The sequence below is a fragment of the Vipera ursinii genome, assembly GCF_947247035.1.
Source record: "Vipera ursinii genome assembly, chromosome: 1".
Classification (NCBI taxonomy): domain Eukaryota; kingdom Metazoa; phylum Chordata; class Lepidosauria; order Squamata; family Viperidae; genus Vipera; species Vipera ursinii.
Genome location: NC_139512.1, coordinates 67,364,415 through 67,381,939, shown reverse-complemented (window position 1 = coordinate 67,381,939; position 17,525 = coordinate 67,364,415). Strand labels below are relative to the sequence as shown.

Sequence of the window (17,525 nt, the reverse complement as noted above, 5' to 3'; positions counted from 1 at the left end):
CAGTGCCAGTTTGGTGTAGTGTTTAAGGGCCGTGCTAGATACTGGGGCCATGAGTTCTAATCCCATTTTAGCCACAAGCCAGCTGGGTGACCTTGGGCCAGTTCCTCTTTCTCAGCCCTGGGACACAGGCAATGACAGACCACTTGAAAACTGCAGAGAAAACAGCAGGAGTCAACGCTGACTAAAAGTTAGACACACATGTACACAAACAAACAAGGGACATACCTTTCAAAACCTTCTCATTATCCTCCTTGTTCACTTTTACATCCAAAATGGAAAGTTCACGGGCCTATGAAAACCAAAGATGCAACATTGTGTCTAGAACGTCTGATCTATTTCTTTCCTTGCATTACATCATATCCCACAATGCAGTGCTTCCTATGGAGAAAAATGATGGCATATACCCATTTTCCCCAACCTGTCTCTTGCAGATTTTCCAGCCCATGTGGTTAACACGGACCCAACACCTTTAAGGAATACCAAATTAGAGAAGGCTGGTTTGCACAAGACTCCAGATAAACTTACCACCAGGACACCATTGGAAATCAATTGCTCAGAAGGGCCTGGCCTAAAAAGCACAGGAAAAAAAAGAAAAATAAACATATACACACAAAAAAAACAAGTAAGAACAATGTTGTTAGTCTTTGCTGTTTTATAAATAAGGCTTTGTGAATGACTGACAAGAAGAAGAAAGGGAATACAAACAGCTGCAGACACTCCTATGCTATAAATTGCAACTACAGACAGATAAATCATTAAGATGTTTGTGTATTGTGACACAGAATAAAATTCTTTACTCAGTACATCTTTATCAGTTTGTCCAGGAACTGAATTAAAAGGGACACCAATAAAACATAATGGAGTGTGGAAAAACCAAATCCAAAATATAATAGCAATAGCAGTGGTGGGATTGAGCCAGTTTGCACCAGTACGGCAGAACAAGTAGCTATTTTTTTTGTTGCACAGGCCTAGAATGGACTTCCGGAAGTGGCATCCACATAGAGAACCGGTTGTTCACATATTTGAATCCCACCACTGAGCAATCGGGACGCGGTGGCTCAGTGGGTTAGGACGCTGAGCTTGTCAATCAGAAGGTCGGCAGTTTGGCAGGTCAAATAATGAGTGCCGCCTAACAGAGTTACTCGTCCCAGCTTCTGCCGACCTAGCAGTTCGAAAGCACGTAAAAATGCAAGTAGAAAAATAGGGACCACTACGGTGGGAAGGTAACAGCGTTCCGTGCGCCTTTGGCATCTAGTCATGCTGGCCACATGACCACAGAGACGTCCTTGGACAAGCGCTGCCTCTTCGGCTTTGAAACAGAGATGAGCACCGGCCTCTAGAGTTGGAAACGACTAGCATGCATGTGCGGGGGAACCTTTACCTTTACCTTTACTAAGCAATAGCAATAGCACTTAGACTTATATACCACTTCGCAGTGCTTTACAGCCCTCTCTAAGCAGTTTAAAGAGTTAGCATGTTGCCCCCAACAATCTGGGTCCTCATTTTACTGACCTCAGAAGGATGGAAGGCTATCAGAGCCAGTCAGAATCGAACTCCTGGAGTGAGCAGTGAGTTAGCCTGCAGTACTGCATTCTAACCACTGTGGTGGTGATGATGATGATGATGATGATAATAATAATAATAATAATAATAATAATAATAATAATAATAATAATAACAACAACAACAACAACAACAACAACAACATAACAACTGGAACACCACTTGAACAAAGTCACCCTCAGTCAATTGAAAATGGGCAGTTGTGCTTGGAAAGCTGTGACAATATCTCAAACAACATCTGCCTTTCCCAGGTGCTTGGGAAGGACTGAAAGGTAACTGAATGGAGCTGAGCGTTTACTGGCCAGATGCCCTTCCTGATGCCTATGCGGAGTTCAGAGCAGATATTTACTCTTTGCGCCCTGATAGAGAAATATCTGTTGCTGCCTAGGATTGAACTCTCAGCCTCCAGATTTTGGGGCTTTACCTCTAGGCTATTGCACCACTCAACCAACCATAACAAATAATCCAAAAATAAAACAATACCAGCAGTACTTCAGTACAGCACTGAATTAAAGGATAAGATAATTTGTCAATTAAACACCTTTAGATTTTTCTTTCTTGTTGTAAATTCACCATCGGAGCTTATAGAAGCAAAAAGGCTGATTATACATTTAATAAATAAAGCAAGCTCTTTTCTCTTCCACCTACAAAACTAAAATTAGGGCTCATGGTTAGCCTGGAGAACCTCCTTGAATAGAGATGGAGCCATTACAGGAAATGATTGTCATCATGAAAAGATCCTATTGATTATAATTATTACAGAAGAAAAAGGAGAAGAAAAAGGAGAAAATAGACCAGAAACAGACCTTTTTTTCCTGTTTTATATAACTTCTAACTTATGCAATTATAAACAAAAATAAGAAATATAGTTCCTTAAATTCAGAATAATAATGCATCATGCCAAAACTGCACCCACTCCATTGCCAGCAATGGAGAAAAAGTCGCAATATGTTGCGACACGTCATGTGACGTTGCAAGTTTGACACCCCTGGAATACAGTATGCTATATGAACAGAGATCTGCTTCAGTCTGTTATGTTACATAAATCCAGGCAATGTATCAGAATATATTTATATTGAATTCTGTAACAGATCATTGCAGAACTGTATGGCTTACTAAACAAAACAGGATAGGACAGGTTAAGTTAGGATAGGATAGTTTACTCAAATACCCCCAAGACAAGCTTTATTATCTGCTGAATAATTCAAAGAAGGAATTTTCCAAGAACCAAATTATGAACAATGACTTAATGTTTTATATCAGCTGTCAAATCACTTACACATCTGAGAGCTTGAATTCCACTTCTAGAAATTCATAACGATAAGGTTGTTTTTGTTTCTGGTAATAGAAAAACATTTATAAAATGTACAGTAATGAAGACAAAACATTAACATATGCAGTCCACAGGAAAGGAAAGGAAAGGAAAGGAAAGGAAAGGAAAGGAAAGGAAAGGAAAGGAAAGGAAAGGAAAGGAAAGGAAAGGAAAGGAAAGGAAAGGAAAGGAAAGGAAAGGAAAGGAAAGGAAAGGAAAGGAAAGGAAAGAAGGAAAGGAAAGGAAAGGAAAGGAAAGGAAAGGAAAGGAAAGGAAAGGAAAGGAAAGGAAAGGAAAGGAAAGGAAAGGAAAGGAAAGGAAAGGAAAGGAAAGGAAAGGAAAGGAAAGGAAAGGAAAGGAAAGGAAATTGAGGTTGCTTCAAACTTTGTTTAGATGACATGTGATTGGAAGCCTAATCCCCTTTATAAGGACACTTCTTTTCTTGGCCACCTACTATTTTAACAGGAATGGTTGCCTGAGTCTCCTATAGTTTTGATTTTTGGTGAAGCAAATGGATAGAAATTGTACTTTCACAGAAATAAACTTCCACATTTCAAAATAAACACTTTATAGTTATGTCTAGGCTTATAAAACATTTCCTTAAATTTCACTCTATCTGTGCTTTCCTTCCACAAAACTCATGAAATATACCGTTTAGTAAACTTGGGAAAAGAACATCCATTAAGGATAAGGAATAAATGTACCCTACGTTATCTTCAAAATAACTTTTTGGCTCTCACCTTTGGTTTTAAGGAGAATTTCTCAAGGACTGAATTTCCAGGCTGAAGTTTTGATAAATCAAAAATAACAATAAATTGGATATCATCATTGTTGACTGGATCACCATCGCAAACATTCAACTGTATGATATTCTGGAGACAGAAGAGAAGAAATGGCAATTGCAGGCACCTTTTTACTGATGACATTGTAGATATTTCTGTTGTAATATTTTCTTCCAAATTGATGGAATTTTGGCTATTGACCTATACTCAGAGTAAGAAATCTAATTAGTCAGTCTTATTAACTCTGTACAGCTGCTGATTTATTTACTTATGTATAATATCTATTTATTTCATTTATACCCCCCCCAATCTGAATCTTATTTTGGATAATCAATGTGGAACCTGTTGAGAGAAAGTACTATATATTCTCCACTACCATATACATAAATGGATAAATCCAAGTTGTATTTGAAACTTCAGCAGCCAATTCTAGCTCTTTAAAATGTGTAGAAAGATACTGTTTTTCATAATATCTTCTTTGTGTCTATTTCTATTTTATGATGGAGGTCTGTTTTTGAGGGATTTTCATTTCTCTCAGCAGCTTTTGATACCATCTGTTATGGCAAATCTCTAACTTCAGATGAGTGATAATTACCTTTTGTTCCTACTTGGAAACTTTGATCTAAAAAAAGGCTGCTATTTTTACCTCAAGTCTTTGGAAAAATACAAGATCCTATCTTCATAATATTGATCCAGTTTATGGTGTCTCTAACGTATTGCTCAAAATATTGGACCTTTCAGATAAAGGACAAAGAGAAGGAAGAACAGAAGCCAAATCAATAATTATGGTCATTTGGCGATCTCAGGAGATAGTACTGAGGGACTACCAAACCATCTTCCACTTCCTCTGAATTCTCATTTCAACTCCAAATCATGGTCTCTACCCTGTGACAATACAAATACTTTTGTGTCAAGAACCAAAAGGGCCAAGATATAAAGGCCTATCAGTTCTTTGAAAGATCACTTTGGACATCATGTTCCACTTGCAAATAACAGCTTGTCTTATTACTCCCAAGCACTTCAGTTTCTGCAATCAGAACCAATCAAGTCTAGCTATACTCAGACTTAGGGAAATTCTGGAAATTATGACCTTTGCCTATTGCTCATGACATCTTGATGTATTGTTGATACTGAAGGTTTTGTCTTGACCTTAGACTGGAACCTCTCTCCACTCTTCTTTAAATCATCTATTTAGTCATGTCCTTGATCATTCTGCTGGTGCCAAATTATCAATGATATCCAGCCCTCTGCAACCCTATCCCAGTTTGGATCAGAATCTCTAAGATCAAGGCATAGAGCTGGCATTAAGATGTTTGAAAAGGTCTTAGGTGCTGTTTCATCTAAATAATTCTTCCAATGCCAGTGTGGTTAAATAAATATATACTGCCCCATTTCCAGGAAAGATGGAAAAATCACCTGAAAACTTAACCAAAATGTGTTTTCTGGGATATTATATTAGGAAACCCCCCCCAAAAAAACTGTCTACTAAGTTCCCAGAAATTATTAGCACTCTTTTCTTTTACAACAGATGCCACTGGCATTTTAAAACTCTCACATTAAATATGTGTAATGGAATATGTTTCACTACTGGCAACCTCAGGGTATTTGTTTCAAATCTTGGCAATGGATTAACAGTAATCTCTGAACAAAAGGCATTAACTATCTGATCTCTGCGCCTACACACAAAACTTCTGATAAGTACTTTCAGGCATGCAAGCATCTCCAAATGATAGAAGACAAAAATTTCAGTAGTTTGTTTTCCTTTTCAAGTATCAAATCAGGGAGCAAACTTTACAGTTTCATTTGGAAAAGTCAATTTTGCAATAACATTTTATGGATTTGTTTATCCTGTAAGCTCAAATAGTATGCACTATTTGCAATTACGTTACACTACCTTGATTTTGGTTTGGATCCTAAAATAAAATGTTTCATTCCAGACTGGGTAATAAAAATTCCTGACAGTCTGGGTTCTGAATATCTCCTGTGATGCTGTTGGCAGATGCAAAGTCACGTAGCAATGAGATGCGAAAACTACAACAAGAAAAAGAAGAAACTGGTAATTGTTTTTTCAAATATTCAGCACAGCTTAAGAAACAGAAGAAATATAATGGCTAAATACCTATGGGAATTTAAAAGTGCCACCTACTTCTAAAAATATCTAAGTTCTGTTTGTTATATATTAACCTATACATTATTAGACATTAAATACATGCCACCAAGAGTCAAAGTGATTGTGGCAAGCTAAAAATGCAATAGAATAGAATAAAATAACAGAGTTGGAAAGGAACTTATAGATCACCTAGTAGTCCAACCCTCTGCTTAAGCAGGAGACCCTATACCATTTCTGACAGATGGCTGTCCAGTCTCTTCTTGAAAGCTTCCAAGGATGAAAGACCCACAATATCTGAAGGCAAATTGTTCCATTGGGTGATTGTTCTCACTATCAGAAGGTTTCTCCTTATTTCTAGGTTGAATCTCTCCTTGATCAATTTCCATCCATTGTTCCTTGTCTGGCTTTGGAAAATAGGTTGAGTCCCCCCACCATCCTGTGACAGCCCCTCAAATATTGCAAATATTGCAATACTGCTATCATGTCACCCCTAGTCCTTCTCTTCACTAGACTAACCATGCCAATTTCCTGCAGCTGTTCTTCATATGTTTTAGCCTCTAGTCCCCTAATCATCTTTGTTGCTCTTCTCTGCACTCTTTCTAGAGCAGGGGTGTCAAACTGCTGGCCCGCAGGCCGGACGCGTCGTGACAAAACCACACCCACCCCATTGCGGGCAATGGGGAAAAAGCTCCAAGACGTCGTGCGACATCACGTGACATCGCGAGTTTGACATGCCTGTTCTAGAGTCTCATTTTTTTTATAGTCTGGTGACCAAAACTAGATGCACAATTCTAGGTGTGGTCTTACTAAGGCATTATAGAGTGGTATTAGTATCTCACATGATCTTGATTCAATCCCTCTGTTAATGCAATAAATAAATGAATTACCGTAAGTGAATTAATTTAAAGGTTTTTCAGAACTTTAGATTCTGAGAAACTCTTTTTTTTGTAAGAGTTTTATTGATTTTTTATAATAACAACCTGGTGTACAGTGTGTTCTCTTGGTTCATGAATTTTATATATATATATATATATATATATATATATATATATATATATATATATATATATATATATATATATATATATATATATATATATATATATTGATTGTAAATTTAAGTTAGAAGTGTATTCATTTATGTTGTCAAAGTTATGTTTAATCTCCTCATGATTTAGAGCTATTGTGATTGGTATCTGTCATAGCATTGCATAAATTTCTTCTTGGAAAGTATTTGTTTTGTCTTGAAATGTTGCTTCTAGAGGTCTTTGATCTTTCCAGCTAAATCCTTCAAGAGTAGATATTAAGTGTGGTTTTCTATCATTTTTGATGAATATGTCATAACCATGTTATCTCCCCCTTTCGAGTAATCCATCATAAGTGCCATAGTCTCTGTAAATAGCCTTGTCAAGCTGGCCAAAACAGTCCAATTTTGGGTAGTTCTTGCCTTTATATATAATTTTTATAATCCCCTGTAATTTTCAATTGTCAAGGTTTCAGTAAAATCAATGTTTTATAACAATTCTTTCTTTCAGAAGTCAATTGTCAACCAATCAGAATTGCAATTCAATATATTTAGCCACCTTAAATCCTTCCTGTAACTTTCCCTCTTAAAAATTTAGTCATAGATCAAAGTTTTTAAAGAGTTCATAAATTTAGACCACAATCAAAGTATTTCTTTTCCTTCAAACACTTTCCAATCTTATAGCTAGCCCAGTATACAATCTCTTCTTTGTTCCCTGGCAACTATCTTCTTAAAGGTTATTAGAGGTCATGGGAACAAATTTTTCTTTGTTTCTGGGCGTTGTCTTTAATGTGCTATATTCTAGTTGTCCACTAGATGTCAGCAAATATTTGTTTTCTAGGTCTTTCAGACAAGAAGTTCTTATTATTTTTCTTTTTTTAATAATTTCATTAAAATTCTTTAGAATATAATCTTGGCAGTTTGTTTTAGTTTCTAAGTTTGATCAGATTGTAGTACTTTAAATTTAATTTCAATATGTTTCTTTCCTCCTTAAAGGTTAATTTGCTCCTTCCATCTATGGGGGAATGGAAATGTAGTCCCCTCCCCTCACTTTCAGAGGTTTTTTGCTTTGGGGAACTTTCCCAGGGACTTAGTTGCAAAATAAGAGAGAGAAGATCAAATACTCTCACCAATTCCAAGCACACTGTTCACTGTTGTTCTTGTTAGTGCTCTTGGACTTCTCGGCTGCAGGTAACTTGGGCTAGATGCTGACATGTGGCTAGCCTTTCTCCTGTCAGGTTCAGACGGCTTCCCCCAGATCAAATGAAGCAATTGCCATCACTTCGTGATCAATGGGGTGCCCCTCCTTCACGGTCACCTCTTTGAGGCAACTTCGGACCCATCAAGGGTTCTCCTGGCAGGACAAAACTAGCTGTGGGGAGCGGAGGTCCGCTCTCACATGGCCATGCACTACGGGCACAAAACTGGAAGTCCTCAGATTCTGAGAAACTGTTATTAAGATGTAGAATTTTTAGAAACAATTTTATGTAGTGGAAATGAGATTCAATTTAATGAGATAAAACATCAAACAAGATATAGGAGCAGTGCAAACTGTGTAGAAGATAGATCCTCTTCATAGAAAAAAGTGTAATAAGAAAGCATGTCCTGATCTGGGTTCCAGAAAAGACTATTTGAAGATTCACTGCAGGAAATTCATTTATTTTTTTTAATTGAAAAGTTTTACAATACATTTTTTAAAAAGGAAAACTCCCTCTCTCCCCCTCCCCTCCCCTCCCCCTTACCCTCCCTCACCCTCCCCTCCCCCCCCGACTTCCCAGAGCTGAATACAGGGTATAAACTTTACAAACTTAAGCTAAAATATGCTAACAAGCTAAAAAAAACATTAAATTCTATCGCACTTTAACTCCCCTTAAACATAACTAAATTACTAACAAATAATAAATAACTAATAATACATCATATAAAACTAATACTTATTCAAATGCTAAATGAAACTTTTTAGTCCCATATTTATTCTGAATATATTCGATCCATCTTCTCCATTCCACAATATATCTCTATTGCGATTGTTCTTTCAAATATGCTGAAATCTTTGCCATTTCCGCCAAGTTGGAAACTTGCAGGAAATTTATTGAAAACCATGCTTTTGGGTTGGAGACAGAGTGGTGCATTAACAGGAAAATGAAACCTAGGGACTAGTGGTAGAGAATCAATTGAAAAATCTGGAACAAAAGCAAGAGATGCTTTTGGGGGGAAAAGATTGATATCCATATAAGCTGTAAACAATCAAATTTATTATATTTTATTTTGCTCTAAGTCACAAAACAATCTCTAACATTCTGAGCTCAGTTTTTCTAAATTTATGTTTCTGTGAGATCAACACAAGTAACTCAACTTTATTTTTCAACCATACGATGGCAGGAACTTACCTGGCGTATAAGAGGGGAAGATACTGGCTTTCAGTATCTTGACAGACAGCAGGCTTAGTGGAAATAGTTGGTTCTGCAATGGAAACAAAGCCAGTAATGAGGTCCTGAGCCAGTCCCTAGGATCTCACATGTGTTATTGGATACCACCATCCATATTCCTTTCATTTTGGGGGAATATGCTGACTCTGTAAACCACTTAGAAAGGACTGTAAAGAACTACAAAGCGCTATATAAATCTAAGTGCTACTGCTATTTGTTATAGGCAGCTTATGATATTTCCCTGCAATGCCCAGCTGCGAAAGATCCTTAGATGTTGCTGTGGAATTCTGGTGCAGTGCAGAAGGGAAGGGCCACCCTGGTTTAGTAACCCTAAAACTCATGAAATGCATACTTTCCTTGTTCTTTTAGTGTTTAAATGTTTTCCAGATTACTTCATGATCATTGCCATACCACACAGCTATGGTTGCCATATAGAATATCCAGATTTCATTATCTTCAGTAGTTAAATTATTATACTTTCCAAATCCAGGTTACTTTCCTTATGAGAAGTCCTTGCAAATAAGCCTGGAGATGGCCATGGTCATGCAATAATCTGTGTGACAGAGCCCATCTCTTGGATTCATTAATGGTTATTATGTGATGCTTGACTGCCACATGTTTTTTTTATTTTTATGATATGTATTTTATGTGTATGTGAAAGGGCTTTATATTAACCTCTATAAAACTGGCAAGCTCAGGAAACATGAAGTACTGGGATTTCTGGAAAAATCTATATTGTTGATAAGGTAATTGGTAGAATCTTGAAACCTGACCACAGAAATTAATTTTTCTGCAGAGATACTTTGAGAGATTAACACCGAGATAAATATTAGACCAACAATCAAGAACTAAACGATAACCCAACCAAGGAACTACTGACATAGACAAACAAGCTAACAGTAAACAGCCTAATCAAGAAATCATCAAGAACGAACACTCTCCACTAACACTGACAGGGCAAGCCACTAATATATAAAAATAAGAGCAAACCCCACTCCCTTCTAGCACTGATGATGTTACCTAGTTTAGTAATGAAATGTCTGCAAAAAAACCCCACCAAGCTCAGAGAGAATCAAGGACCCGACAGTTCAACCGTAAATTACAAATATTCTATCAGTCACTTTCCATTCCTGTGGACTGCTTCCTTATCATACATATTTTCATGCATAGCATTTTCTGTGTATACATACACAGACAAAATGAAATTGAATTATTATATATACCAAGTTAAAGTATCAAAATGCACATAAAAGGAGACACAATAAAAGCTTTTCTTTCAAAAATGCTTCCTTAATGCTGTTCTTCGATCTAAGGATGTCTTCATCCACCTTTTAAAGGGCAACTATAATAGCACAGTTATAACTTTTGCCTTGCAACTCAAAGTATTCAAAACCTTGCAGAATTTTTATTCTTCTCTTTCCAAGCTTCCTACTCTTCTCTGTCCTTTATACTTTCTTTAATGAAGCTTTTTTAAAAAGCCATACTTCCTGCTTGCATATAAGGATTCCCATGTTTAACATTTTGTAATACAATCATTTTATTATCTTTCATCATTTTTATTACAGTAGTATAAATGAGTTATAGAAAGTTATAGAAATTGAGATCATTAAACAAGAAATGCAGCATGGATGCCCTGCAATTAGAAATTCCAGCATTCATTATTCATTTAATTAAAGCATAAAAATATAGTTCTTCCACCTTTTACCGTGCATACCATTAATTATTTCCCTATTTCCCTGCCTATAAAATTGTAGTTCCACTTCCTATTATATAACCAATGTGTTTAAAACAACCTCAAATTATAGAACTAACCAGACAAGTTATTGTCCCAGGCAAAGCTACCTTATTTTTAGCATCAGAATTGCAGACCTTTTCATTGATCATCAGTTTCTTAGCAAATTTGGTGATGTGTGTGTACCTGTATCATCTCACAATTAGGGAAATATATTTGTACACCCATTTGCACCCAACCTCCAGAGTCTTGGTTCTTGGACTGTGCCCTAAGGCCTTCTTCCACCCTTCCTGCTTTTCATGGACTTAGTCAAACCCTGACATTATCTTCTTTGACTGCAGCACAGAAATCTGTGTCTTCTCAAGAAATACAGCACATAGGTGAGTGACAATCAAGGTAGCATTTCCAGACCTGATTTTATCAACTTGCCATATGAAATTGATGAACTGCCAGCTGCACCTTCTTTACATATAGTTACAGTTATATCACTAATTAAACACCATTTCAAATGAGCTTTACAGTAGCAAAGGTGCACAATTCACTTTTCATCCTGTCTTGCCTAAATATTAATATCCTGCTAAGGGAAATAATTAAGGAATCTCCTACTGTTGCAGAGAGACATTTCCATTAACTTCTCCTTTAATAATCCTTATACTAATTTCCCTCAATTCTCTGGCTACTTGTTGGGTCCTAGTATCCTGTCTTTTCTCCTCCAAAAGAACGTCCATCCCCAAAACCCATTCAGGATAAATTAATTCACCTCTTTGTAGATGTTTCATTACCTAACTAGGAAACATTATGTTACCTGGTCAGGTAATGAAATATCTCCAAGCAAGCAACAAAGCTCAACGGGCACCACAGACTCCATACAGTACAGATTCCCAGATATCCTGACTACCCTAAGCAGTCCCTGTCTTAGAAATATAAAACCAACAGTGACTGGAGAACATTGTGTTAAAAAACAGCATGCATTTGTCTAATCAGTATATTTAGTTAATTGCATATAAAGCATACAATACACAGAGTCCCCCAAATGCATATAAAACAATGTATATTGGGAAATCATATATCCATAATGTATATAACTGTGGCATTTTGGTATCTGACTTTAAAACTATTTAAAAACTATCTGTTAAAGTTGGAATTGAATATGTATATAATGACACAGATGGGAATATGCACATTCCTAGCTGATTAGAGTCAGCAGCTATTCTATGTCAGTATAATGCAATAAACATCTGATCATTTGCTGAAATCTTTACTATCATTAATTGAATCCAAATGTGTTTAAATTTCACCAGACAAGCTCATGAAGAACTACTGTCATCACACAGACTATATTCCTCTCCCAAGATTAACCTTCATGAAAGAAAGTTGTCCCACTTTGCAGCAGAAGCTATTGTTATGGCACTGACCATATACTCCCCCAAAACAGATGGTCCTCAGCTTATGATCACAACTGGGACCAGAATTTCCATTGCTAAGCAAGATGGTTGTTAAGTGAGCCACCCTCAATTTTACAAACTTGACTTTTTTTGTCACGGTTGTTAAGGGAATCCCTGCAGTTTTTCACTAAGTCACACCGTCATTAAGTGAATCCAACTTCCACCATTGACTTTCCTTATCAGAAACCAGCTGGGAAAATTGCAAAAGGGAATCCCATGACCCCAGGATGCTGCAAAAGTCATAAATACATGCCAGTTGCCTGAATTTGGATATTGGGATTGTGGGGATGCTGCAACTCTCATAATTGTGAAGATTGGTTTTAGTACTATTGTAATTTTGAATGGTCACTGAACAAATGGGGTACGTCAAGGACTACCTTTACCCTATTTCTATTTCTACCACCACTACTCAATAGATTTTGTAGCATATTTTCAAAGAAAAAAAGGAGACGAGTTGCATATTGATATTTAAAAGTGTTTTCCTAGGCTGCCCAGCAAGCAGCCATAGACTGGAGGTAGCATATATTGTGAGGCAGGTCTATCAATCACTGTGAAGATGTTGGAAATACAAGAGAGAAAAATATTAAAAGATAGATATATCTTTCATAAAACTAGAGAACTTCTAGAAATGGACTTAAGTTAAATAACTGCTCTGTCTGCAGATAATATCAGTCCAGAACTATCAACTTAAACCAGACAAAATATTTTAAAATTTTAAGATACCTATCCCACCCTACACCAACTTGTTCACCTTCTAGTGTCTTTTCTCAACCTGTCAGAATTCGTTGGCCTTCTAAATAAAGCTGGCAGTTTAATTTCTTGGGGAAAAAGTAGTTTAGGAAAGGTGTAATTTACTTACCTAATTTGATATCATATTTTCTCATCAATCATCTATTTTATATAGTTAAATGGAGAGGCTACTATATCTCTCCTGGCTAGAATTGAAAGGGAAATTAAGAATATGTCTGAATGAGAGCATTATTATTTTTCAATGCTAATGTTTTCTTTTATTAGGAATTTGGAGAACTGATGTATATTGTGGTGAAAAGGTGGACTACCTATTACATTTAATAAATTTAAATTTTAAAAAAATTGTCTGATTTGATTACTGGAACAAAAGTTTTTAGATACTAGAAAAATTGTGGGAATATTTTTAGTTATGTAAAATGGTGTGCACCCCAATTTATATATATGATGGAACTGATTCAAAATAATTGCTCATGACTGACATGGTTTCTAAACAGGAATTAGACCAATATCAGTAGGAATAAAAATACCAGCACAGAATTAAAGACCTGCCAATATATCAAAATCATCCTAGGATTGCAATTTTTAAGAATTAATTTACTTTAAACTCATAAAAATTAAAATATATGCATGTAGGAGTGTGTGTGTGTGTGTGTGTGTGTGTGTGTGTGTGTGAGTGTGAATCACAGGTTTCCAGTTTTACAGTTAGATATACAATTATACACACATTTTTTTTAAAATGCATTGCTTTTTCTATTTTGCACTATAAAAGTGTTCAATTTTCTTTCAGTTAATTCTATATAAGGATTTTAAGTGTAATTCATCAAAGGGGATTTATTGGAATTGCCCAGTTGTCTCTCCCAATAATTACTCACAAATTTAAATTGCCCTTCTCCGTTCTCTTGCTTTTTAAGATCTCAGTTACAGTAGATTTAAATTACAAGTTTTGCTATCTCTGCATTCCTGTCGTATTTCAATATGTTTCTATCTAACTATTAGTTAGATATGTTTTTAAAAGACTATATTCCTTTTGAAACATGAAAAGCCAAGAAAAAATGCTAAAGACCTATTTGAAAGACTAGAAACTTTATGCGAACTTTTTGCTGAAAGAAAAAAAAAAGACTGAATTGATGATATTAGAACTAAAAAGGGTTAAAGAGGGAGAGGAAAGAGTGAGACTGCAACTACTGGATAGAAAGAACGATAGAAGTTATAATTTATATTTTCTTTTTTTTTTACTTCTTTTCTTTTTTTAAAAAAATGTTCTCTCTTATTTTTCCTTTTTTACCGTATGCTTTTATTGTGTTCAAAAACTCTAAACAAAAAAAGAAAAAGACAAGTTAAATAGTGAATTGAATGAAGACAGCTAAGTTTTTCTTTGCACGCAAAAAAGTGTGCCCCTTCATATTTAAATGGCAAAACTTTGAAATGCAGCATGCACCAACCTCCTTTGATGCTATCACATGGTTTTGAAGAAATAAACAGGGTGTAATCTCACAAAACGTTAGCTACATCTTATAATAAAGCCTTGGTGGAGCAGTGGGCTAATGCCTCCTTAAGTAACACCAGCTGCCTGCAATTAGTGCAGGTTCGAGTCCCACCAGGCTCAAGGTTGACTCAGCCTTCCATCCTTCCGAGGTAGGTAAAATGAGGACCCAGATTGTTGGGGGCAATTAAGCTGACTTTGTAATAATGCCGCTTGGGGTGTGTATGAAAGCCCTAATAAGCAGGCATATACATAGAATAAAGGCTACTGCTAAGCTTGTAAGCCGCCCTGAGTCTTCGGAGAAGGGCGGGATATAAATGGAATTAAAATAAAATTAAAAAAAATAAGTTGTTTTTTTTAAAAATAATAAATAATCTGCAGGGTTGCAAAATTTCATCTTGTTGATAGTTTCAAAGACATCTAGACTTTTTACAATAAAAAAAGGAAACAAGCAGGATTAATTAATCAGTGTGAAACCAAAACCACGGAAACAAGATTAATAAATTAAAACGCAATTTATGTGCTGAAATCCAAATGAACAGCCAGATTTTCTCCCCAAACCTGCTACTTAAGACTGAGATGTTGAAAGGCAATAAAGCATTCCCAAAGCTACTGATTGTTTTTTTACTGGCACATGGGGCAATTTTTGCAAGGACACCTTGTATATGTCTTCAACTTTCTTGAATCACTTTTCTGCTCCTATCCTTTTAAAATAATATATCAACAACAAGGAGTTGATTGACATTCTTAAGAAGTTTGCTTTGTCCGTAAAGTTGAAATGGATTTTCAGTCATTCCTTTCAATGCCCAACCAATTTTATAACGTTCAAACCCACCCAGTAACAGATTAGTATCTTCTTCTTCTTGTAGAGAAAGAGATCTCATCTATTTATTAGAACACCCAGAAACTATTCAAAGTTTGAAATAGGGCCAACTTTCATCATTTCAAAAAATTCAGATTGACTGAAAGATTAGAGAATGTACCTACTTGTTATGATTTCTCAGCAGAGAAATTAAAAAAATATATATAGACAGCAATGACAGTCTCTTCCTTACCTTCTGATCTGTGGTTTCCATTCTTGTCAAGTAGACTTTTCACAAGCGCAAGAAACAGTCTGTTAACAGACAGGCAGCACACAAATCTGTTGCTGCTCTTCCTTGGCACATCCCAAAAGACAAGAATCATATATGCACGTTCCAGGCTCCACCCAATGTGACTTCTGAATAAGAAAACAAGAAAGGACTGTGTTTTTTTTTTCTAGCCCAAGAAATAGCTGCAGTCAAACTTCATCACCATAAACCCAGGTGAAGTAACCAACCATTATCTGTTCTGAATCCTGAAGCAATGCATTCATTCCAGTACAAATAGTTCCTGATTTTTCTCTCCTTCTCTTCCCACTACACAAACAGTAGCACTATTTTCTTGTTATAATTACCCATTTTTCAGATATGATGTGATAAACCAGGGGTCCCCAACCCACAGGCCACAGCCTACAACTGGCCGTGGCCTATTTGCAACTGGGTCACATGAGCAGTGGGCCCACACACACACACACACACACACACACACACACACACACATACAAACATGCAGCTCAGCTTGCACAAGTGGAGTTATGCACGCATGCACCGGTGTGCCGGCCCACCACTCATGCAAGTCGAACTGCATGCATCCATGTGTGCCAGCCCATCACTTATTTATTTATTTATTTATTTATTTATTTATTTATTTTATTTCTATACCGCCCTTCTCCCGAAGGACTTATATGGCTGGTTCCCCTCTCCATCCTGCCACGAAGCCACAAAGGTTGGGGACCGCTACAGTAGACTATAACCTGTAACTGTTAATATCATGATCAATGGTGAGGGGGAAAAACAAGTCTCCAGGACAGAATGAAATTACATAACTGGCAATAAAAAGGTGATACACAGAGTGTAAAAATCTGATGACCAGATGATAGGAGAAATTGGTTGGTTGGTTGGTTGGTTGGTTGGTTGGTTGCTTAGTTGGTTGGTTGGTTGGTTGGTTGGTTGGTTGGTTGGTTATGTGTCATCAAGTCAGTGTTGCCTCTTAACAATCATATAGAAGTAGATAAACTTTCTCCCAGATGATATGTCCCAGGCCACTCCTTCAGGTTTTCTAATGGTCACCTATCATGACTATAATGAAATCCATCCACCATGTTGCTGGTCATCCTTTTTACTTACAAAAAGATCCTTCAAAGTAGAAAGGAGTCATTCTTTATAATGCTTCAACACAGCTACACCTCTTCCCGTGATCTTGGGCCAAAGGTAGCTGCATTATCCTAGGAACTGTCCTAAAATAGAACAGTATCATGAGGAGATTCTAGTGGCAATTGATATGACTGTCTCCCTGAGAAATGTTCTTCCTATTCTCCAAGACAGTGTAGCAATCTATTATACCAAATTACATTGCTGAATGTAAATTTTTATCTATATCTACCTTATTGTCTGAAACTATCCTACCACAAAAAATAATTTGATGCGGGGTTTTAAAATAGCAATGAGGCACTACTTTATTGGCATAAACCATCTAGCATACAAGCTATTGACATGCAACATAACAAGATGTTCTTAGAATTATTAATAATATCATTTCACTTGTTGAAATTAGGATAAAACAATGTTTACAATTTGTTTCTTGTGTCCCTTCTTTTTTCTTTTCTACCTGAGAAAGCATTTTTGTTCCCATCTTACCCATTTCAAACCATCACAACTTTCCTGGACCTCCCACCCAGAAAACATCTATCCTTTTCTTTGTGTGGGATCTTTCCTATTACATTTCTCTTTATTATACAGCTATAGCACATAAAGCATGGTGCCAGCATCCAATTTCATTTACAACTCATTCTGCATATTTTGTGAACCTTCAACA

The 17,525-nt window shown here is 36.3% G+C and overlaps 1 protein-coding gene across 1 annotated transcript in view; it reads right to left on the bottom strand.

The window, feature by feature from the left end:
• LOC310632428 (cytosolic phospholipase A2 beta-like) overlaps positions 1-15,706 on the bottom strand; it is a gene marked incomplete at both ends in the record, with an annotated part of 39,376 nt that extends 23,670 nt beyond the window's left edge. Inside the window, 7 exons of the mRNA XM_083349646.1 lie at positions 226-289; positions 526-568; positions 2,843-2,901; positions 3,616-3,747; positions 5,552-5,688; positions 9,182-9,254; positions 15,686-15,706. Coding sequence (XP_083205772.1) covers positions 226-289; positions 526-568; positions 2,843-2,901; positions 3,616-3,747; positions 5,552-5,688; positions 9,182-9,254; positions 15,686-15,706 — 529 coding nt within the window. The remainder of the gene's footprint in view (positions 1-225; positions 290-525; positions 569-2,842; positions 2,902-3,615; positions 3,748-5,551; positions 5,689-9,181; positions 9,255-15,685) is intronic.
• Positions 15,707-17,525: the final 1,819 nt, after the last annotated feature.